The sequence below is a fragment of the Moschus berezovskii genome, chromosome 6 (assembly GCF_049115385.1).
Source record: "Moschus berezovskii isolate FMDL1 chromosome 6, NW_MosBer_1.0, whole genome shotgun sequence".
Lineage (NCBI taxonomy): Eukaryota > Metazoa > Chordata > Mammalia > Artiodactyla > Moschidae > Moschus > Moschus berezovskii.
In genome coordinates this window covers 105,732,524-105,755,399 of record NC_142465.1, presented here as the reverse complement: position 1 = coordinate 105,755,399, position 22,876 = coordinate 105,732,524, and the positions used below count along the sequence as shown (strand labels likewise).

General features: G+C 44.1%; 2 protein-coding genes and 1 pseudogene across 2 annotated transcripts; all 3 read right to left on the bottom strand.

The window, feature by feature from the left end:
* Positions 1-119: 119 nt before the first annotated feature.
* Positions 120-14,930, bottom strand: M6PR (mannose-6-phosphate receptor, cation dependent). The gene is made up of 7 exons (XM_055394599.2): positions 14,773-14,930; positions 5,738-5,917; positions 4,637-4,803; positions 3,513-3,622; positions 2,950-3,080; positions 1,999-2,125; positions 120-1,566 (listed from the first exon to the last, which is right to left on the bottom strand). Coding segments are annotated over exons 1-7 (840 nt in total). The 5' UTR covers positions 14,775-14,930; the 3' UTR covers positions 120-1,443.
* On the bottom strand, positions 8,599-14,766 carry LOC129535885 (small ribosomal subunit protein eS6 pseudogene; annotated as a pseudogene).
* Positions 14,931-15,106: 176 nt separating the features above from the next.
* On the bottom strand, positions 15,107-16,044 carry LOC148777714 (uncharacterized). Its single transcript, XM_088837364.1, has 2 exons — positions 15,775-16,044; positions 15,107-15,469 (listed from the first exon to the last, which is right to left on the bottom strand). Exons 1-2 carry the CDS (start codon positions 16,022-16,024, stop codon positions 15,237-15,239), a joined length of 483 nt encoding a protein of 160 aa, XP_088693490.1. The 5' UTR covers positions 16,025-16,044; the 3' UTR covers positions 15,107-15,236.
* Positions 16,045-22,876: the final 6,832 nt, after the last annotated feature.

Sequence of the window (22,876 nt, the reverse complement as noted above, 5' to 3'; positions counted from 1 at the left end):
TTCTTTCCACACAAATGACTACACCGACATTTTTTTTTTTTAAGTGTTTTTGTACAAAACATTTTTCGCATTTTTAAAACACCATAGTATGGGGGAGGGATGCAAACAACAGAAAAATGCTTTTATAACATCATTTTTCCCTGCTTAGGAAAGAAAAAATACCATTCCAATAGTATCTAAAAGTCCAAAGATGAAATAATTTCATTTTCTTTCCTAAAGGCTAAAAAAGCCCCCTGCTTATTGATTCCGTCCTCATGTGGCCAGGGGAGCCACGTTCCTCTTCAGTGGCCCAGGCTCCCTGTCACACAGATCAGGCCAGGTTTCTGGGCACGTGGCCTAAATGGAAGGGTGGAAGCATCAGAGGTTTAAGCCCCACTCCCCACGGAGATAGGCTGGGCAAGAAGACACATCCCTGAGCCAGAAGCAGGGACAGGTGTGGCAGGAGCCTGCACCCAGGGCCGAAGATGGCAGAGCCCTGCACGTCCCACTTCTGCTTCCATTCCCTTTCCAGGAGATCGGAGGGCACAAAAAAATAAAGCCAAAACAAATGCCTGTGAAGGAAAGTGCAACATGTTTAGAAATACTGGTAGAGGGAACATTTTAGGAGTTAGAAAAGCTCTGCCAGTTTTGACTGCAAGTGGGAGAAGCAAGCCGTCATTGCTATCCCAGTACAAGATAAACAGACTTCCCGCTTCTGCAAACCTGATGGCACAGGAGGTCCATTTCAGTGTCCCTTCCAATGGACTGGACTTCTGGATTAGGTATTTCAGCTGCAGATGGACCAGTAATCCAAGATGACAACCCAGGGTCCAGTTGAGCTGTAAGGTCACCCCAGTGTCAGCCAATGATGTTTGGTACCTTGTAATCCTGGGAAATTTCAGTTTCCATTCTGAGCCGAGGTGGGAGAAATGTCTACAACCTCTCCAGGCTCAGACCAAATGGCAGCCCTTGGATTGTGACCAAGTAATCACTGCAAAATGGTTCCCAGCAGCAAGTTACATCCAGACTCTCATGGAGACTACTGTAGGACAGAGTAACAGCATGAAAGCAATCAAACCTATAAATAATGTTTCCTGTTTTTTTAAAAATTAAATCCAGTGTCTCAAAAACTTATGAAAGTGTTTAAAAAAGAGAGTCAGGGAGCTTGCCGCACCCTTCTGCTCACAGTAACTCCTCTACTAGTACTTTCCGGTATGAAGATAGTGCAACAGCCTCTGCTGTGACTGGCCCTATTATAGTATCTCTGTCCTGCAGCTGTACCTCTCAGGAGGGAAAACCAAACAGGGAACAAAGGGAAAGGAATCTCTACTACTGACAGGTGGATGCAAACCAAAAGCAAACCAGAAAGCAAGAGCGAGACTGAGGGCGAGATGAGAGACTGCTTCAGAAATCTGCCGGAGGACACTTTGGTTTGGGGGCTGAAGCTGGACATCTAAAGTGCAATCACATTGGTAATAAATGATCATCCCTTTCTTCTGACTCCTCCCCCAGCTGATCATCCCCCACACCACGATAGGCAGCAGGCACGTTTCGGGGCTTAGAGCGGCACACAAAGTCACAGCCATCCTACAGGGGGAAGAGCAAAAGAAGTGATCATGTGAAATCAGCAACTTTCAGGTGGGCACAGTGTGTTTATGGTCTAAGAAGGTGGCAGGAACTAGTTTTCTCCAGGGATAATGAAGAGAAAACTCCAAAGCTCCAGTGATTGGCCTAAACTGAATTTGGGGAAACACCCTCTCCTCATGTAGGCCCCCAAATAGCTGGATCAGATTCATAAATCTAAGCAACAGTACTGTTCTTCCAGTCAGTCTGGAACGTCAGACCTTAAGGTGCTATGTTACTTATTACCCTGTATTAGGTCAACCAACTGTCTTGGTTTGCTGGGACTTGGGGTGGTTTTAGCACCCAAAAGTCCTGTCTCAGGAAACCCTCAAGTCTGGGCAAACCAGGATGGATGGTCGGTCATCTGTTTTGTCTCCCAGCTGTCCTATTACTTACTGCTACCAGGTTGCCAAGATCCTGCCAGAAGGCCAAGTGAGGAAACTGCTCCATTCCTTTGGCTCCGACCACCAGTCGCTGGTACAGGAAACCCCCAATGATATAGACTGCTACCAGTGATGCAAACCTGTGAGGGAGAAAGACATCCATACTCAAAAACTGAGAATCAGTAAAGCTCATTCATTGTCACCTGTTTCCTAAGCTCTGTTCCATAAAAATGGAAAAACAAAAAAGGAGTAGTCAGTTGAAAGAAAAAGGGGGCTGGGAGAGCCTGAGAAAACCAATTAGAGTGCTGTCTGTCTGAAAAAACCTTTGGATCAGAAAAAAGCAAGACAGTGTGTGACTCATTTAGGGTTGACCATTAGATAACAGTCCAATTTCTTTAAAAGTTCGAATAATCTAATAATGGGAGAGTAATAAAAACTGTCCAGTCTCCCAGTAGGGAAAAACCCCATCTCCAAATGCATATATTTATTGGGGATAAAACATTAAGTCTCATTTTTTTAAACTTGTAGAGTTTAAAGAGGATATTCACAGACTTCTTTCCCCTCCAATTATAGCATAGCATACAAATGCACACACACTATTTGGACCCATATACTTCCAAGTGATTTGCTGCTGCTGCTGCTAAGTCACTTCAGTCGTGTCCGACTCTGTGTGACCCCATAGACGGAAGCCCACCAGGCTCCCCCGTCCCTGGGATTCTCCAGGCAAGAACACTGGAGTGGGTTGCCATTTCCTTCTCCAATGTGTGAAAATGGAAAGTGAAAAGTAAAAGTGAAGTCGCTCAGTCGTGTCCGACCCCTAGCGACCCCACGGACTGCAGCCCACCAGGCTCCTCCATCCATGGGATTTTCTAGGCAATAGTACTGGAGTGGCTTGCCATTGCCTTCTCTGAAGTGATTTGCAGAGTTAAAAAAAAAGGCTTGGACTGATAAAGGAAGAACTCACGTGACAAGTAAGATAGAACCCACGCTAAGGTGGGAGATCTCTGGGGAGCACGCCAGGCTGCTGTCCATCTCAAAGAGGTAGAAACAATCTTGGACTTTGCCTCGCTCCTCAGACACAGGGTTAAAGTTGTCCTGATGGTAAGAGGACAGACACAACATTTATGTGGTAAGGTGTTTGCTTCTCATGCCTGTCTGAAAAGGAGCACAAACCCACAAACCCCTACCCACCCCAAACATTTGCTTTCTCCTGGTTTAAGAACTCATTTTCCATGTATGATGGAAGACGAATGCCTATGACTCAGGGAAAAACTGAACTTCTAGTTTTTTAAATTTTTTGGCTGCTACCAAATGGCATGTGGGATCTTAGTTCCCCAACTAGGGGTCGAACGCACATCCCCTGCACTGAAAGTGGGGAGTCTTAACCACCGGACTGCCAGGGAAGTCCCCGAATGTCTAGTTTTATCTCATCCACCCCAATTATCTTGTTCCCTCTGGACATTCTGTCCCATCTCAGGTCAGTCCTTTCATCTCCTCTCTAGGCTCCCAGGCCCCAGGGTGCCTCACCGCTAGGGTGTGTCGATTGCAGGAGATCATCACCACTGCCCGCCGCTGCTCCCTGCCACAGTGGTTGTCATATTCATCACCCCCTTTATAGATCAGCATGATCCAATTACCTGAGGATGGACAAGGAAAAAGGACTTTGGGGTGGGAGAAAAGCAGAGACAGACCTGGGCACTGTGGGAGCGCGGAACCAAGTTCAGTGAAGTTGGTTTTAGTTCAAATAACCCCTAAGGATGAGCTGTGGTATACCAGAGATACCAGTTAAAACCCATCCCTTTACAACAGCTTGTGTTCCCTTGTTAGGACAACTAAGAGCCAGATAAGCATACAAGAATAATCTTGATTTCCCACACTACAGGCAGGCAACCGATAGTGCAAACACGATTATGATCCATACTTAGTCATGACTCACCTTCTCTGAATACCTGCTAACATCAAGAGGCTCCATTCAATTACTGGGTGGCAAGGGAAGGCCTAAGATCTTAAATTAACCACAGATAAATTCAAAGTGGATGACTCTGAAGACTGGGGACACTTTTCCTTCTTCAGTATTTACTTGTTCAAATTTCTTTTGCAAAATATCATTTGATTAATCATCATGTGAAGTGACCAAGGTAAGGATTCTGCTTCCAATTTTGCGTATGAGAAAACAAAAAGTCAAATGACTTTTCAAAGTCACAGGATAAGTAAACATGAGCTGGATCAAAAATCTAGTCTTCTGACCCCAGCCCCAAACTCTTGACATTGTTTTTTATGTTATTTACAGCAACAACAATCTGCACTATTTATTTATCTGCTTAAAGGTATAAAATAAACCATAGTTGCTCACATAGTCCTTTCCAGCAATGATTTTATGACTTTTGAGAAATGTTATCAATATAACTCAAGTTGGTGGGGAGACTTTTGTAGACTGACTGGCTTTCAAAAAAGCTTAATCTCACTTTAACTCAAACATATAAATGTCCCGAGCCTTGGTTATGGAGGAGTGGTGAGCTGGGTGTTCTGTGGTTTGCAGGTAACTCAGGTGAGCTGAACCACACACATCCGTATGATACAGCCTGGGAAGGGCTGAGACATACAGGGTTATCAGAGGGATTCAGTGAGTTGATCAACAGGGAGACTCTTACTTCCATTGAAGATCTGAGTCTCGTTGAATCTCCCAACTACTGTCTCCTTCCCGTTACTTTTGTTGATCTGCACCAGGCCTGCCCCAGAGGAGTGGTTGCCAGCTTCTCGGCACACCCGGAACACATAGCTGTACATGTCTGGGCTCTGACCCACAGTGCTCTCAAAGCTGAAAGCAGAAATGCAGAAAAAGGGGGAAGAGGACAGTTAGAGCTGTCAGCCTTAGAAAGAGCAGCCTCTGTTCAAGCAACAACGGTGTATTCAACTTATTTATCAAACATCATGGCTAAAAGTCCTAGTGAATAACATCTTTTGCATTGTGAGGTTAACTATGACCCAGACAGAATTGATGACGACTGCGATATACACCCGAGTTCCTTAAAGATTGTCTTCAGATTTATATATCTGAAGATTCTTCACACTTACGATGATGTGTTGTTGTTGTTGCTTAATCATGCTTAACCCAGGGATCAAACTCAGGTTTCCTGCATTGCAGGCAGATTCTTGACCATCTGAGCCACCAAGAAAGCCCCTTCACTCTTATTTTCAGTGTCTGACTCTTTGTGACCCCATGGACTGTATTCTTCAGGCTCCTCTGTCCATGAGATTCTCCAGGCAAGAATACTGGAGTAGGTTGCATTACCTTCTCCAGGGATTCTTTCCAACCCAGGGGCTGAACCCGCATCTCCTGCTTGGCAGGCAGATTCTTTACCACTGAACCATCCTGGGAAGCCCTTATGATGATGGAGTAGTAGGTCTAAATATGTTCATCTGATACTTCTGAATATCAAGGTATTGAATAATGCTTTTTAATTCCTACCAACTGGTCTCTTGGGTCCAATCTTACAAACAGCTACTCTTCTGCATAAAGTACCTGCACATCACTGCTGAACACTGGGCTAAGCACGTGCTCTCCATCATAGAGGAAAGCAAGACAGCATGGCCAAATAAGGCCAATATTGTTAAAGTACAGATTAGAACCATCTCTCAGAGGATACATGTATCCCCTCTATATTCAGTAGTAATAGAAAAAAAATTAATAGTAAGAGAAGATTCTTTAATAAAGTTGTTTTCTCAAGGCCTTTAAAGTTCTTCACATTTACCTTTTGTTAAACAGCGGTGTCAGCCTCTTCAGGAGAGCCAACTCTTTCTCTGATTCTTTACCCTTTTCTCCCACCAGGTCACATGTTTTCTCTTCAGTCTGCCAAGATTCTCTGACTGCCACGGAGAAGACGAGAAGCAGGAGCAGGCCAGTCCTCCAGGAGCTATGGAGGGGGGACATCCTTTTGGGACAGGGAGTGTGTGTTTCGGGGAAAGAGGGAGAGGATCGGGGAAAGAAATAGAGCACATGACTGTGTAATAAATGAACGACATTTTTTTTTTAACCTGTTAATCTTCTGCTGCTGCTGCTAAGTCGCTTCAGTCGTGTCCGACTCTGTGCGACCCCATAGACGGCAGCCGACCAGGCTCCGCCGTCCCTGGGATTCTCCAGGCAAAAACACTGGAGTGGGTTGCCATTTCCTTCTCCCCACCACCTATTACTTTACACTAGCCAGTTTTCTTCATCATTATGATGCTGGGCTTTATTTTCTTGTCTCTATTTCAAGTTCTTTTTCCCCTGTTATCTAATATACAGAATTGGATGCTTAAGTTTCCCGGTTTCTTTTTCAAAACTTTTATTATGTTTTTAAAAATAATTTCATTTGTTTATTTTTGGTTGTGCTAGGTTTTCACTGCTGCATGGACTTCTCTCTAGTTGCAGCAAGCAGGGGCTACTCTCTAGTTGTGGAGTGCAGGCTTCTCATTGCAGTGGCTTCTCTTGCTGTGGAGCACAGGTTCTAGGGCTTGTGGGCTTCAGTAGTTGCGCCTCCTGGCCTCTAGAGCACAGGCGCAACAGTCGTGGCACATGGGGTCAGTTGCTCCAGGGCATGGGGGAATCTTCCTGGACCACGGATAGAACCTGTGTCTCCTGCATTGGTAAGTGGATTCTTTATCACTGAGCAACTAGGGAAGTCTTAAAACATTTTAAAAGACTCTTCCGATGCAACTCCCTCACCTGACACCACTCTCATTTCCTGTCTTCACTGTGCTGCTTTCATGTGCAATCAACAAAGTGGACAGCAGAGCTGGTGGGGCAGAGTTAGTGTATACAGACAGTTGTTGAGATTTCGGCAATGTGTGCATAAGACAAGAATACATTTTTGGTCCTAGAAATTGTCAGAAAAATCAATCAATGGCTTAGGAATACTTAAGTGTCACCAATGAAGAGTATTTTGATCTTACTAACAGTAAGATTCTTTGGCACCTGGAACAAATAGTACCTTTCAATATCTCTGTGCCAAAGCAGCTGTGTCAGGAAACCCATACATCTATACACACATACACACATTAATATCTATCACTTGTATCAGGAAACCCAAACACACACACACATCTACCTATCACCTGTGTCGAAAAACTCATACAACTACACACATACACACACACACACTCACACAGACATTAGGATCTACCTATCACCTGTGTCAGGAAACCCATACATCTATACATAAACACACACACAGATATTACTACCTGTGTCAGAAAACCCATACATCTGTACATATATACACACACATATACTAATAGTTATCTATCACCTGTGTCAAGGAACTATATAAATCAATCACTTTCAGTCTAATTCATAGGTAAGTCCTTCAGAACATAACTATAGGGCTGAGAAAAGGGAAAGCAGAGAACATAAAAGAATTACTTATGACAGCCTGATGGAGATATCCTTGCCTCCACCATTTGGTGAGAAGTTAGGTTGAGATGTCTTGTTATTTAAAGTTTAATACTAGTTCACTGCTGCTGCTGCTAAGTCACTTCAGTCGTGTCCGACTCTGTGTGACCCCACAGATGGAAGCCTACCAGGCTTCCCCGTCCCTGGGATTCTCCAGGCAAGAACACTAGTTCTTTCAGTTCAGTTCAGTTCAGTTCAGTCGCTCAGTCGTGTCCGACTCTCCGCGACCCCATGAATCACAGCACGCCAGGCCTCCCTGTCCATCACCAACTCCCGGAGTTCACTCAAACTCATGTCCACAGAATCGGTGATGCCATCCAGCCATCTCATTCTCCGTCGTCCCCTTCTCCTACCGCCCCCAACCTTTCCCAGCATCAGAGTCTTTTCCAGTGAGTCAACTCGTCTCATGAGGTGGCCAAAGTACTGGAGTTTCAGCTTTAGCATCAGTCCCTCCAATGAACATCCAGGATTGATCTCCTTTAGAATGGACTGGTTGGATCTCCTTGCAGTATAAGGGACTCTCAAGAGTCTTCTCCAACACCACAGTTCAAAAGCATCGATTCTTCGGCGATCAGCTTTCTTCACAGTCCAACTCTCACATCCATACATGACCACGGGAAAAACCATTGCCTTGACTAGACGGACCTTGGTCGGCAAAGTAATGTCTCTGCTTTTTAATATACTATCAAGGTTGGTCATAACTTTCCTTCCAAGGAGCAAGCGTCTTTTAATTTCATGGCTGCAATCAGCATCTGCAGTGATTTTGGAGCCCAAAAAAACAAAGTCTGACACTGTTTCCACTGTTTTTCCATCTATTTCCCATGAAGTGATGGGACCAGATGCCATGATCTTTGTTTTCTGAATGTTGAGCTTCAAGCCAACCTTTTCACTCTCCTCTTTCACTTTCATCAAGAGGCTTTTGAGTTCCTCTTCACTTTCTGCCATAAGGGTAGTGTCATCTGCATATCTGAGGTTAATGATATTTCTCCCAGCAATCTTGATTCCAGCTTGTGCTTCTTCCAGCCCAGCGTTCCTCATGATGTACTCTGCATATAAGTTAAATAAGCAAGGTGACAATATACAACCTTGACGTACACCTTTTCCTATTTGGAACCAGTCTGTTGTTCCATGACTGGTTCTAACTGTTGCTTCCTGACCTGCATACAGGTTTCTCAATACTACTACTTAAATCCTCCCCCTAAGATAATACTTGAATTACAATGAACACTTGATAAGGGCTGCTGCTGCTGCTGCTAAGTCACTTCAGTCGTGTCCGACTCTGTGTGACCCCATAGACGGCAGCCCACCAGGCTCCCCCGTCCCTGGGATTCTCCAGGCAAGAACACTGGAGTGGGTTGCCATTTCCTTCTCCAATGCATGAAAGTGAAAAGTGAAAGTGAAGTCGCTCAGTTGTGTCCGACTCTTCGCGACCCCCTGGACCGCAGCCTACCAGGCTCCTTCATCCATGGGATTTTCCAGGCAAGAGGACTGGAGTGGGTTGCCATTGCCTTCTCTGTGATAAGGGCTAGCTGAAAGTTATTAAGAAAGATGTAAAATGGAGAAAGAGACCTGAATACTCTGGGCCCTAAGTCCTTGTTTTAATATTCAGAAGCATCTAACAGTTTTTGTTCATACTTACCACAAAAAGGATGAACAGAGATTAACATAATCACAGCACCTAAGATTTGACATCTATTGTTCTGTCTCATCTCTAAAAAAATCATTCAACCATATAAATGATAGGATGAACAAACTTCATGAGGTCCAGATCAGTGGTCCGAGGAAGTATTCTAAAACCCACTTCAAGCCATGAAATTCAAGAGTTTCTTGATTTCTAGTAAGTATAACTGTCGTCCTACATTCCAGTTGCTGATAACTCTTGAGAATCACCAAGTCACTTTACAATGAACGCACCCAATTCACATGATGGTTGAACTGTTTCAGGCATGGAAACATGTGGCCCTGTTTTCCAAACTCATTTTCTTTTCTCTAATCTCACTTGTACACCTATGAACGGACTGTTCAGTTCAGTTCAGTCACTCAGTCCTGTCCGACTCTTTGCGAGCCCATGAATTACAGCACGCCAGGCCTCCCTATCACCAACTCCTGGAGTTCACTCAAACTCATGTCCATCGAGTCAGTGATGCCACCCAGCCATCTCATTCTCAGTCGTTCCCTTCTCCTCCTGCCCTCAATCCCTCCCAGCATCAGAGACTTTTCCAGTGAGTCAACTCTTCACATGAGGTGGCCAAAGTATTGGAGTTTCAGCTTTAGCATCAGTCCTTCCAATGAACACCCAGGACTGATCTCCTGTAGAATGGACTGGTTGGATCTCCTTGCAGTCCAAGGGACTCTCAAGAGTCTTCTCCAGCACCACAGTTCAAAAGCATCAATTCTTCGGCGCTCAGCTTTCTTCACAGTCCAACTCTCACATCCAAACATGACCACAGGAAAAACCATAGCCTTGACTAGACGGACCTTTGTTGGCAAAGTAATGTCTCTGCTTTTTAATATGCTATCTAGGTTGGTCATAACTTTCCTTCCAAGGAGTAAGCGTCTTTTAATTTCATGGCTGCAATCAGCATCCGCAGTGATTTTGGAGCCCCCAAAAATAAAAAGTCTGACACTGTTTCCACTGTTTCCCCATCTATTTCCCCTGAAGTGATGGGACCAGATGCCATGATCTTAAGTTTTCTGAATGTTGAGCTTCAAGCCAATTTTTATACTCTCCTCTTTCACTTTCATCAAGAGGCTTTTTAGTTCCTCTTCACTTTCTCCCATAAGGGTGGTGTCATCTGCATATCTGAGGTTATTGATATTTCTCCCGGCAATCTTGGTTCCAGCTTGTGCTTCTTCCAGCCCAGCATTCCTCATGATGTACTCTGCATATAAGTTAAATAAGCAGGGTGACAACATACAACCTTGACGTACTCCTTTTCCTATTTGGAACCAGTCTGTTGTTCCATGTCCAGTTCTAACTGCAGTGAAAGTCGCTCAGTCATGTCCAACTCTTTGCAACCCCATGGACTGTAGCCTGCCAGACTCCTCTTTCTATGGAATTCTCCAGGCCAGAATACTGGAGTGGGTAGTCTTTCCCTTCTCCGGGGGATCTTCCCAACCCAGGGATCGAACTCAGGTCTCCCGCATTGCTGGTGGATTCTTTACTAGCGGAGCCACCAGGGAAGACCAAGAATACTGGAGTGGGTAGCCTATCTCTTCTCCAGGGGATCCTCTCAACCCAGGAATTGAACCGGGGTCTCCTGCATTGCAGGTGGATTCTTTACCAGCTGAGCTACCAGGGAAGCCCGTCAGGCTACTCTGTCCACAGGATTCTCCAACTGAGAATACTGGAATGGGATGCCACAACCTCCTCCTGGGGAATCTTCCTGATCCAGAGATAGATCCCATGTCTCTTATGTCTCCTGCACAGGAAGGCAGTTTCTTTACCACAAGCACCACCTGGGAAGCCCCTTTATACACCCAGGATAAACTGATTTACTCTGGTAAGAATTCACTTTGGTATTCATTAATCACCCTTCAGGTCACTGCTACCTGTTAATTTTATAAACTATCACCAATTTTCCTGATAAAAAGATTCAATTCTTCCAACTTTTTCTCTCTTACAATAAAATATTTTCATACTACAAGTCTAGACTTTGGCTTAAATACTCTTTAAAGTCCTCTAATTCTTCTTCATGCTGGTCCACCGATTCCATTGATTCTATTTAAAACTTAAAATAAGCAGAATTTATTTTGAATGAATTTTCTCCACTATCCTAAACATACTTTTTTTTTTTTGATGTCTGATCTTGCTTATTTGTTTCTCTGAGACCATCTCATTTTTAAATTTTTTTTAAAGAACATCTCATTTTTGACTGGACTCAAGACTCAGAGGTAGAAGTGCTGAGAGAGGACAGCTTTCGTCTCTTAGTGGTCTGTTCCTGGAGTCTTTTTTTGGCCCACTTCATTCTCTTGGCCAAAAGTCGAGCATCTTCTGGAGCCTGTTCTTCATTTTTCTTAGAATGCTGTTTCTTCTGACAATACGTTGACATTTGTGTTGCACAATACTGGAATAACAAAATACTGAATCTTGGGATCTTTGGTCCTAGGTTTCTCACCTTCTTCGTTTAGGGGCTACCTCACAGCATACTGGAGGCCACACAGAGAGACCACACTGGATTCTGCTAACGCTTCTGCTAACCCCAAGTGACGAGTCACAGTTGTATCAGTGAGGCCAGGAATATCCTTCTCTCTCTCTTTTAGGATGACCAAATTGAGAACACTCAGACTGGCATCCATGTACATATTTGCACTGTCTCCAGTCCTCCTTGGTCTGGAACAGGAATGCCCCTTACTCAGTAGCAGGTGCAGGCTCTGCCATGGGTCCAGACACCTCTTTCATGGGGAAACCTTGTTTGCTGGTCACACCACTGATTCGGACCACACAACTCTTCCATTCTTCACCCAGAGTGTCAATAGCAACTTCTGTGTCCATTCGCTTCTCAGAAAAGATATGAAGCTTTTGTTCATCGTCCATTTCAATGAGTTTCTGACGACAAGTGGTTGGGAAAGAGATGTTCAGCTTCATCCTGAAGTGGCTGACCACACCTCCAAGGCGCCACAAGAAACAGTTAAACAAAATTACACTTGATGTTCTGTTTGCCACATTCACTAGGGCAACCAGTAGTTGGGAAGTCATCTCCCTGACTTGGTGTTATCCAAACATCAATTCATTGTAGTAATATTAAGGTGTCTGTAGAGAGTATGCTGCTGCTGCTGCTAAGTCACTTCAGTCATGTCCGACTCTGTGTGACCCCATAGATGGCAGCCCACCAGGCTCCTCTGTCCTGGGATTCTCCAGGCAAGAACACTGGAGTGGTTGCTATTTCCTTCTCCAATGAATAAAAGTGAAGTTGCTCAGTCATGTCCGACTCTTAGCGACCCCATGGACTATCAGGGGTCCTACCAGGTAGGTCCCTACCAGGCTCCACTGTCCATGGGATCTTTCAGGCAGGAGTACTGGAGTGGGGTGTCATTGCCTTCTCCGGAGAGTAAGTATAGCCAACCCCAAAGTCTGAGCATGCATGTGTCCTAAGTTGCTTCAGTCTTGCCTGACTCTGTCACCCTATGGATGGTGGCCTGCCAGGCTCCTCTGTCCATGGAAATCTCTGGGCAAGAATACTGGAGTCGCTGCCATGCCCTTCTCGAGGGGATCTTCCCAACACAGCGATTAAACCCAAGTCTCTTATTAAGTCTCCTGCACTGGTAGGCAGGTTCTCTACCATTAGTACCACCTGAGAAGCCCCTCAAACTTGAGACTCTCTCCCATAAACACATTTAAAGCATCAATATAAAATACTTAACAGAGTGCTTGCTTTTTGCTAGGAATTTAACATACATTAACCAGTTGCGCCTTACCAAAACCCTATGCAGTAAATACAATTATTCTTATTTTACAGATGAGAAAACTAGACATAGTAAGTGAGCAGTGTGAACCAGAGAGCCAGGCTCTGAGCTCACGGTCTACACTTAACCACTATATGCACATCTTCTTTCACATTAATTTTTTGGGATGATCAGAGCAGGCAGCCAAAGTCTTGCTTTTTGACAAAGCAAAAAGGGGAAGTGACCTCTCACAGTTCACAGAAGAGAAGGCAGAATGAAGAACCCAGACCTCAAATTCCTATCTTCCTTAAACTCACTGCTCAACACACAACGTGACCAACTGACTAAACTGAAATGAGGCTCCTTTTATTAGATTGATATTCTTTTTTCCAGGACCCGTTTTCTGGAGGGATGCTCGCACAGAAGGCTGTGTTCTTTGGCTTCAAAGTTATTTCCTTATCTGTTAACAGTTGAGGATTTCTTTTCCCAAATTAGAACAAAGACTCTCACACAACTAGGAAAGGAGGAACAGCTAAACACCCTGCAGCCAGCATTAGCTGAGCTATCTTTTATTTGATCATTGGTTCAAAAAGATAGGATAAGAATAAACTTACATTCTTCTCTTTCTTGTTTAAGGTGTGGCTACATTTAAGCTACTTCTCTGTGATTCCGTGGTGTATGTGCTAAGAGCTTTATCTAGATTATGTTCATTAATCTTCACAACCCAGAAAAGCAGGTATACTTTCCCCCACTTTACAGATGAGGAAACTGATTCTTATAGAGCTGAAGTTACTTGCTTTAGGTTATACAAGTATTAAAAGGTGTATGAAGTTAGTAAGTCAACTGGAATGAGTCAAGGCATAAAGATATTTTCTGAAAACTGCCTGATAAAAAAAGGAGTGCAACCATGTATCAGTAACGGGATGAATCAGAGAAGGAAACGGCAAGCCACTCCAGTATTTGTGCCAGGAAAACCCAATGGACAGAGGAGCCTGGCGGGCTACAGCCCAAAGGGTCAGATACGACTGAGCACTAAGCAAGCACACATAAGGGAGTGAAATCCAAGGGCTGGGTAGTTTCTTTTTAATGTGCTACAATTAAGATTCTCAAGGTGCAAGTTTAAGCAGCAAGGCTTAAAGATTCTGAAGCATCCCTTTCAATTTTCTTGTTCTATAATGACAGATTCATTTGGGTTAATGCTAAAAAATTCTCCTTCAATGGGATGACCAATGATGGAGCCAGGAACTGCAAAGAACTTTACACCGCTGGGCCCCTGTACCACTCACTTTCCCCAGTCCTTAAGACTAGCCATAAACATTTTCCGTTTGTCCATGGAATTTCTACTTTCTTCTCTCCGGCTCATTTTTGATACGGCGGCCCTTATCTCCAGTCTTCAGCAGCTCACACTTCTGGAACAGTAGCCCTAACTAGCTGAACCGCTCAACGCTGAAAAGCCTTAGGAAATCAGCTCTACGGACCAAAGGCGGAAGCTCCCTACAAATAGGAACACAAATCCCTCTATGAGGACTCTTTAAACACATTCATCTCCCTCAAACTTCTTCGAGGGCTCCAGACAATCGCGCTGCGTCTAGTCTCCCGACTTTACAACTGCTGAGGGCCATACTCTTTACAAATGATGCCTCTTGACCTCCCTCCACGATGCGGGCCAAAACCTAGTCTACGGGTACGCTAGTAACACCTCGAGCGGACTCCAGACTTAGCGATCTTCCTTTCCCTGCCTTCCAAACACTTAAATCCCCTCTCCAGTCTTGGAGATCCTTTCTCCCTCACATCCTTGGGGACTCTGTGACTCCCCAACTTCAAGCCTCCGTTTTTGTGCCCTTGGGCTCCTTAAGTGGAGTTTTGGGCTAAAACCCGGGTCAAGTGAGACTTAAGAGATCCCGGCCGCCGTCCCAGCCACGAGGGGTGAGCACTCTCCAGCCCCTCCTCCTCCACGCCCCTCATACTCACATGTCACGTGCAAAGAGAGAAGGCAAAGCTCAGAATCCCCGGCCCAGCAGCTGCCCGTCGCTGGGAGACAGGGCCAGCGAAGGGCCGGCCACAGACCCGGGTCCCAGAGCTCGTGGCGGAGCCAGCGTCCCCCGCTAGCTACTAGCTGAGCTCCACTCTGGGAACCGGAAACAGGAAGCTCCGGGCGGCCGCTGGGCAACTGCTCCTCCCACTAGACCCCGCGGCATGTGACCGCAGAACCATTTGGCCCCTTTCCCCTTTCCGGCCTTTCAGATCATCCTGGACGCTGATTGGCCAGGATTGTGGGCGTTAGGCTCCTCCTCCACCGTAACAACTCCAATCCCTATCGAGAGTTGCAAATTTAGTTCCACCTTTTCGGGTTGCCTTTCTACTAACGGGGGTCCCAGAGCCCCACCTCCTCGCCTCTTCGGCTCCGGCCCCGAGTCACGCGGGGTCACGCGCGGTCACGCTCCCTGGTAGGTTGGACGGAGCGGGCACGTGAGAGCGGTGGCGGCACGAGAGGGCGGTGGCGGAAGCGGAAGTGTGGGGCGGGGCCTGCCCCCCAGGCCGCGGCGGGAGCTGTAGTTCTCGCGCGCGGCAGGTTCTCTCTGGTGCTGGCTCAGAACGTCTGCAGCCTGAGGGGGACGCTGGTTCGCCGTGTGCCGGCCGCGAGTCGCTTGGTATCCCACGTCGGCACCTAGACGATGGTGGAGAGCGATGACTGGGTCGTCATCCTGACTTTCTTAACGTCACTTTACGTCCTGTCTACGGTTTAGTACCCTGAAGTGTGAAGGTTGCACTATTCGACTTAACCTTGTCACCCCTGTGGCATTTTGTGTGATGAACACTGCAGCCAGTTCTGACCCGAGCACCTCCGTTTCGGTCTTTGCGCCTTGGCCGAGAGCCTTTGCGGTGTCCCTCACGTCTGGCGTCTTAGCCGCGTGTTGAACTCCTACCCATTATGAGAACTCTGTTCGGATCCCCAGTGACTCTGGAACTCACCCTCTTGAGAAGGAATCCCGTCGTCCTTCACGTGCCCGCTGGTTGCTCCGATCAGCTTCAGGCTGGCTTCCTTCTGCTCCGATTCCTCCGTTGCATTTGCCTCTCTCCGTCTTGGCAGATGGGGACTAGATGTTGAGTTGTTATACTCATCGGAGCTTGAACAGCGTTTTGAATGAATAATAAAAAAGCCAACACTTGCGTAGCCCCGCGGTGCTGGGCACTGTTGTAAGTGCTTTAGACGAGAGTGCATTCACCTCCAAGCTCACCTTAATGAGGAAGTGCCTTATCCCAATCTTACAGATGAGATGAATAAATTAAAGGCGATGGAGGTTAAGTGACTTACCTTGGGCACCCCAGCTCTTGTGGAGTTAGCATTCAGTTTTCGTCGTTTAGGGGTAAATTAGTTGTATAGGTGTATAGAATCCATCCTGAGTTTTTTTTTTTTTTTTCAATTAACTGGGGCATTCAGTTCAGGCTAGGTGGCATATTTGGGTTGGGTTTGGATGTGTGTTTAAAAAAAAAATTGAAAGATGAGTTGCTTTCTGGTAATAAAAGTAACTTGCCATCAGAAAACACAGAGAACTATTAATCAGAAATCCATAAAGTTACCACGAGGTTGTGTATTTCCTTCATGAGGGTTATTCCTTTTCTCTTAAAAAAAAACCTTAAGTCAATTATTTCTCCATATGTTGAAATTTACAAATACATTTTTTAATGGTTGTATAATTAACTGCATGGATTGTCCGTCATTTAAGACATTTCTATTGATTTGACCTTATCAATTTATTCAACAAGATATTTATTGAGCAATGATATTGTTACAAGTTTGGGGGATACAGCAGGGAAAAGGCAAAAATCCCCTTTACAATGAACTTTCATTCTAAAATTGATGTTCATTTGTTGGTCATTTCAGAAGTCTTCCTCTTGGTCATTTCCCAGAGTAGTGTTGGTCTGGAGGGAGAGAAGTGTACATGTGGGAGGTGGAGAAAGGTACTGAAATGCAATTGGGTAGGCTTCCCAGTAAAGAATCCATCTGCCAATGCAGAGGACATGGGCTCAATCCCTGGTCAGCAAGATCCCCTGAGAAGGAAATGGCTACCCACTCCGATATTCTTGCCTGGGAAATCCCATGGACACAGGAGCCTGGCAGACTACAGTCCAGGGAACTGCAAAAGAGCTGAACAGAACTTAGCAACTAAACAACAACAAAAGTGGAATAATTTGTTACTCAGGAGTGGGGGAAAGGGAGAACTTCCTTTTCCATCCAGTCACAAATGACCTGGGACCTCCCTGCTTCTCAGGCTCATGGCCCTTTCTGGGAGCCATCTGTCAGAACTGATCTCAAGGTTCTTGTCAGATGTACAAGTTGAAGTTAGAGGTTATTTTTTGCCTTCCTGCTCTGGGTCTCTAGCCTCTTCATTGGCAAGGATTCTCCCCACACTGGACCACATCCAGCCCCTCCTCCCACACGCAAAGTAATGGGGTCTAATAATGGGGTCTAAACCAGTAAACTATTACTAGTTTACTAGTAATAGTAAACTAGTTTACTTTGTTTAGAAAGTGGTTTTATTCACATATACACATGACTATATATAGAATAGATAACTAATAATAACCTACTGAATAGCACAGGAAGCTCTATTCAGCAGTCTGTAATTACCTATATATGCAGATGACACTACCCTTATGGCAGAAAGGGAAGAAGAACTAAAGAGCCTCTTGATGAAAGTGGAAGAGGAGAGTGAAAAAGTTGGCTTAAAGGTCAACATTCAGAAAACTAAGATCATGGCATCCAGTCCCATCACTTCATGGCAAATAGATGGGGAAACAGTGGAAACAGTGGCTGACTTTATTTTTGGGGCTTCAAAATCACTGCAGATGCTGATTGCAGCCAGGAAATTAAAAGACGCTTACTCCTTGGAAGGAAAGTTATGACCAACCTAGACAGCATATTAAAAAGCAGAGACATTACTTTGCCAACAAGGGTCTGTCTAGTCAAGGCTATGGGTTTTCCAGTGGTCATGTATGGATGTGAGAGTTAGACTATAAAGAAAGCTGAGCACAGAAGAATTGATGCTTTTGAACTGTGGTGTTGGAGAAGACTCTTGAGAGTCCCTTGGACTGCAAGGAGATCCAACAAGTCCATCCTAATGGAGATCAGTCCTGGGTGTTCATTGGAAGGACTGATGTTGAAGCTGAAACTTAATACTTTGGCCACCTGATGCGAAGAGCTGACTCATTTGAAAAGACCCTGATGCTGGGAAAGATTGAAGGCAGGAGGAGAAGGGGACAACAGAGGATGAGATGGTTGGATGGTATCACCGACTCGATGGACATGAGTTTGGGTAAACTCCGGGAGTTGGTGATGGACAGGGAGGCCTGGCGTGCTGCGGTTCATGGGGTTGCAAAGAGTCGGACACAACTGAGTGACTAAACTGAACTGAACATACATACATACATATATGTATATATAAATGTGAGACAGATATATATGTCTCACATTTTCTTCAGTTCAGTTCAGTCGCTCAGTCGTGTCCAACTCTTTGTGACACAATGATTCGCAGCACACCAGGCTTCCCTGTCCATCACCAACTCCCAGAGTTCACTCAAACTCATGTCCATTGAGTCGGTGATGCCATCCAGCCATCTCATCCTCTGTCGTCCCCTTCTCCTCCTGCCCCCAATCCCTCCCAGCATCAGAGTCTTTCCCAGTGAGTCAACTCTTCGCATGAGGTGGCCAAAGTATTGGAGTTTCAGCTTTAGCATCCGTCCTTCCAATGAACACCCAGGATTGATCTCCTTTAGAATGGACTGGTTGGATCTCCTCGCAGTCCAAGGGACTCTCAAGAGTCTTCTCCAACACCACATTTCAAAAGCATCAATTCTTCGGCAATCAGCTTTCTTCACAGTCCAACTCTCACATCCATACATGACCACTGGAAAAACCATAGCCTTGACTAGACAGACCCTTGTTTGCAAAGTAATGTCTCTGCTTTTTAATATGCTATCTAGGTTGGTCATCACTTTCCTTCCAAGCAGTAAGCATCTTTTAATTTCCTGGCTGCAATCAGCATCTGCAGTGATTTTGGAGCCCCCAAAAATAGTCAGCCACTGTTTCCACTGTTTCCCCATCTATTTCCCATGAAGTGATGGGACCAGATGCCATGATCTTAGTTTTCTGAATGTTGAGCTTCAAGTCAACTTTTTCACTCTCCTCTTTCACTTTCATCAAGAGGCTTTTTAGTTCCTCTTCACTTTCTGCTCTAAGGGTGGTGTCATCTGCATATCTGAGGTTATTGATATTTCTCCCGGAAATCTTGTTTCCAGCCTGTGCTTCTTCTAGCCCAGTGTTCCTCATGATGTACTCTGCATTCATTAATTAATGGACACATGTTATTGCCATGTCTTAACTATTAAAAATAATGCTGCACTGAACTTGGAGGCACAGTATCTCTTTGAGAATGTGACTTTATTTCCTTTTATATGTCCCCAGAAATGGAATTTCTGGATCTTATGGTAGTTTAATTTTTAATTTTTTGAGGAAACTCCATACTGTTTTTCATAGTGGCTGGGGTCGCGGAGAGTCGGACACGACTGAGCGACTGAACTGAACTGAACTGAACTGAACCAATAGTGTTATTCTGTTACCTTTCTAAAAATGTCATTCTGTTGTCTTTCTTCTTTTTGGTTTCTGATGAAAAGTCAGCTACCATTCATGTCATTGTTCTCCTTTGTTAATGTGTTATTTTTGTTTGACTGCTTGCAGTCTTTTCTCTTTATCCTTGGTTTTCAGCAGTTTTGTCACATTATTCTTTATGTGTGATATTCCTTTTATCCTCATTGGGATTCATTTTCTCATAGCTGTTAAGTTTTGCACTATATTTGGGGATTATTTGACCATTAATTCTTCAAATTCTTATGCTTCTCTATTATATTTATCCTGTATTTCTAGAACCTCATAAATATAGCACTTACGTTACACTACTTGACATTATCCTCAGTTCAGTTCAGTTCAGTCACTTAGTCGTGTCCAACTCTTTGCATCCCCATGAATCACAGCATGCCAGGCCTCCCTGTCCATCACCAACTCCTGGAGTTCACTCAGACTCATGTCCATCGAGTCGGTGATGCCATCCAGCCATCTCATTCTCTGTCGTCTCCTCCTACTCCTGCCCCCAATCCTTCCCAGCATCAGGGTCTTTTCCAGTGAGTCAACTCTTCACATGAGGTGGCCAAAGTATTGGAGTTTCAGCTTTATCTTCAGTCCTTCCAATGAACACCCAGGATTGATCTCCTTTAGAATGGACTGGTTGGATCTCCTTGCAGTCCAAGGGACTCTCAAGAGTCTTCTCCAGCACCACAGTTCAAAAGCATCAATTCTTTGGTGATAAGCTTTCTTCACAGTCCAACTCTCACATCCATACATGACCATGGGAAAAACCATTGCCTTGACTAGACGGACCTTTGTTGGCAAAGTAATGTCTCTGCTTTTTAATATGCTATCTAGGTTGGTCATAACTTTCCTTCCAAGGAGTAAGCGTCTTTTAATTTCATGGCTGCAATCAGCATCCGCAGTGATTTTGGAGCCCCAAAAAATAAAGTCAGACACTGTTTCCCCATCTATTTCCCAAGAAGTGATGGGACCAGATGCCATGATCTTAGTTTTCGGAATGTTCAGCTTCAAGCCAAACTTTTCACTCTCCTCTTTCACTTTTCTCAAGAGGCTTTTGAGTTCCTCTTCACTTTCTGCCATAAGGGTGGTGTCATCTGCATATCTGAGGTTATTGATATTTCTCCCAGCAATCTTGATTCCAGCTTATGCTTCTTCCAGCCCAACGTTCCTCATGATGTACTCTGCATATAAGTTAAATAAGCAGGGTGACAATATACAAACTTGACATACTCCTTTTCCTATTTGGAACCAGTCTGTTGTTCCATGTACAGTTCTGACTGTTGCTTCCTGACCTGCATACAGGTTCCTCAAGAGGCAGGTCAGGTGGTCTGGTATTCCCATCTCTACATTATCCTATAGGTCACTAAAACTCTGTGAACTCAAGAGAAGTTCATTTCTTCCTCTTTTCTTCATATTAGATAATTCCTAGTAATAGATCTTCACATTCACTGACTTTTTCTTTTGTTCTGTCGAATTTGCTGTTAACCTAATTTTTGAAAAAATGTTAAACTAAAAATTTATGGATATTGTTTTTTTTCTGTTTTGGAATATTCATTGGTTCTATTTTATAGTTTCTACTTCTCTGCTGAAATTCTTCAAAGTTTCAAAGATAGTCAAAAGCATTCCTTTATACCCTTCACCCCACTCCCCCAATGTCAACATCTTACATAATCATGGTACATTTGTCAAAGCCAAGAAATAAACATTGCTACATTATTATTAACTAACTCCAGGTTTTCTTTGAATGTCACCAGTTTTCCATATTCTTTTTCCTATTCCAGGATGTAACCCATTTACATTTAGTTTTTTACATTTGCATTTAGTTTTCATTATTTCTTCTCTGGTGTTTTATGTGTTATGACCTTGATGAATTTGAAGAGTAGTGATTAGATATTCAGTAGAATACTTCTCAAACTGGAGTTATTTGATTGTTTTTTATGTTTGTCTGATGTTAAGGGTTTTGGTGAAATATACTTTAGTGATTAGGTGTCTTTCTCATTGCATCATGTTCAGGTGCATGATATCAACAAGATATCACTAGTGGTTCACACATTTAACCCTATTCATGGGTTTCAGTTGTATTTTCCAGATTTCTCTGCCATAAAATTACTGTATTTCACATCCATACCTTATTATTCAGAAGTGAGTCGCTAGTCTTGCCAACACTCAAGGGGAGAAGGAATAAATTGCACATCATGAGGCAGGGATATCTCCATAGATTGTTTGGAATCTCTGTAAGGAAAATTTTAACTTCTCCACCATTTATGTATTTATTCAGTCATTTATTTAAATCAGTACAGATTTAGAGGAGTGACATCAGCATGATGGCAGAGTAGGAGAGTCCAACCTCTGTCCTTCCCACAAAGAACAACAATTAGACAGCTATCTACTAACAAAAATTGCTCTGGGAGACCTCGGGAGTTCACTTAAGAAGAATTAGCAACACAGTAGAGTCAAAAACTTAATAACCACGAAAAAATATGGTAAGAAGAACAGTTTCATTTTGCCTGCATCATTCCTTCTTCATGTATATGAAGAAAGTCAACTTTATGTTTATTAATCAACTAATTTCTGACAAAGGAATCAAGTCTGTGCAATGGAGAAAGGATAGTCTCTTAAATAAATGATATTGGGAAAACTGGATTGTTTTTGTTGTTAGCTGGTAAGTCATGTCTGACTCTTTACAACCCCATGGACTATAGCCTGCCAGGCTTTTCTGTCCATGGGATTTCCACATGCAAAGGAATGAAATTGCCCCCCCCCCTTTTTTTACACCATGCACAAAAATAACTCAAAATGGATTAAAAAATTAAAAGTAAGATCTGAAACGATAAAACTCCTAGTAGAAAATATAGGGGAAAACCTCCTTGACCTTGGTCTTGGCAATGAGTTTTTTGGAATGTACACCAAAAGCACAGGCAACTAAGCCAAAATAAATGTGTAGGACTACAGCAAATCTACTTGGAGAAGGAAATGGCAACATACTCCAGTACTCTTGCCTGGAAAATTCCATGGATGGGGGAATCTGGGAGGCTATAGTTGATGGGGTTGCAAAGAGTCGGACACGACTGAGTGACTTCACTTTCTTTCTTTCTATAGTTCCTTTTGGAGAAGGAAATGGTAACCCACTCCAGTGTTCTTGCCTGGAGAATCCCATGTTCCCAAAGGGGCCTGGTGGGGCTGCGGTCTATGGGGTTGCAAAGAGTCAGACACAACTAAGCAAATAACACACACACACACAGAGCAAATCAAACTGTTTCTGCAGAGCAAAGGAAAAACCAAAATGAATGGAAGTGTAAATTTGTATAATCACTATGAGAAAGAACATTGAGGCCCCTCAAAAAATGAAAAATAGAGCCACCATATGATGCAGCAATCCCACTTCTGGGTATGTATCCAACAAAAAGTCACTATTTCAAAGAGATACCT

Coding starts and splice junctions, on each gene's coding strand:
- LOC148777714 (XM_088837364.1), bottom strand. CDS start 16,024: ATGCACTCTCGTCTAAAGCACTTACAACAGTGCCCAGCACCGCGGGGC. Junction 15,470..15,774: donor CGGGATTCCTTCTCAAGAGG/GTGAGTTCCAGA, acceptor ACCATCGTCTAG/GTGCCGACGTGGGATACCAA.
- M6PR (XM_055394599.2), bottom strand. Junction 3,623..4,636: donor GACTCAGATCTTCAATGGAA/GTAAGAGTCTCC, acceptor GTCCATCCTCAG/GTAATTGGATCATGCTGATC. Junction 2,126..2,949: donor GGTTCTATCTTACTTGTCAC/GTGAGTTCTTCC, acceptor TCTCCCTCACAG/GTTTGCATCACTGGTAGCAG.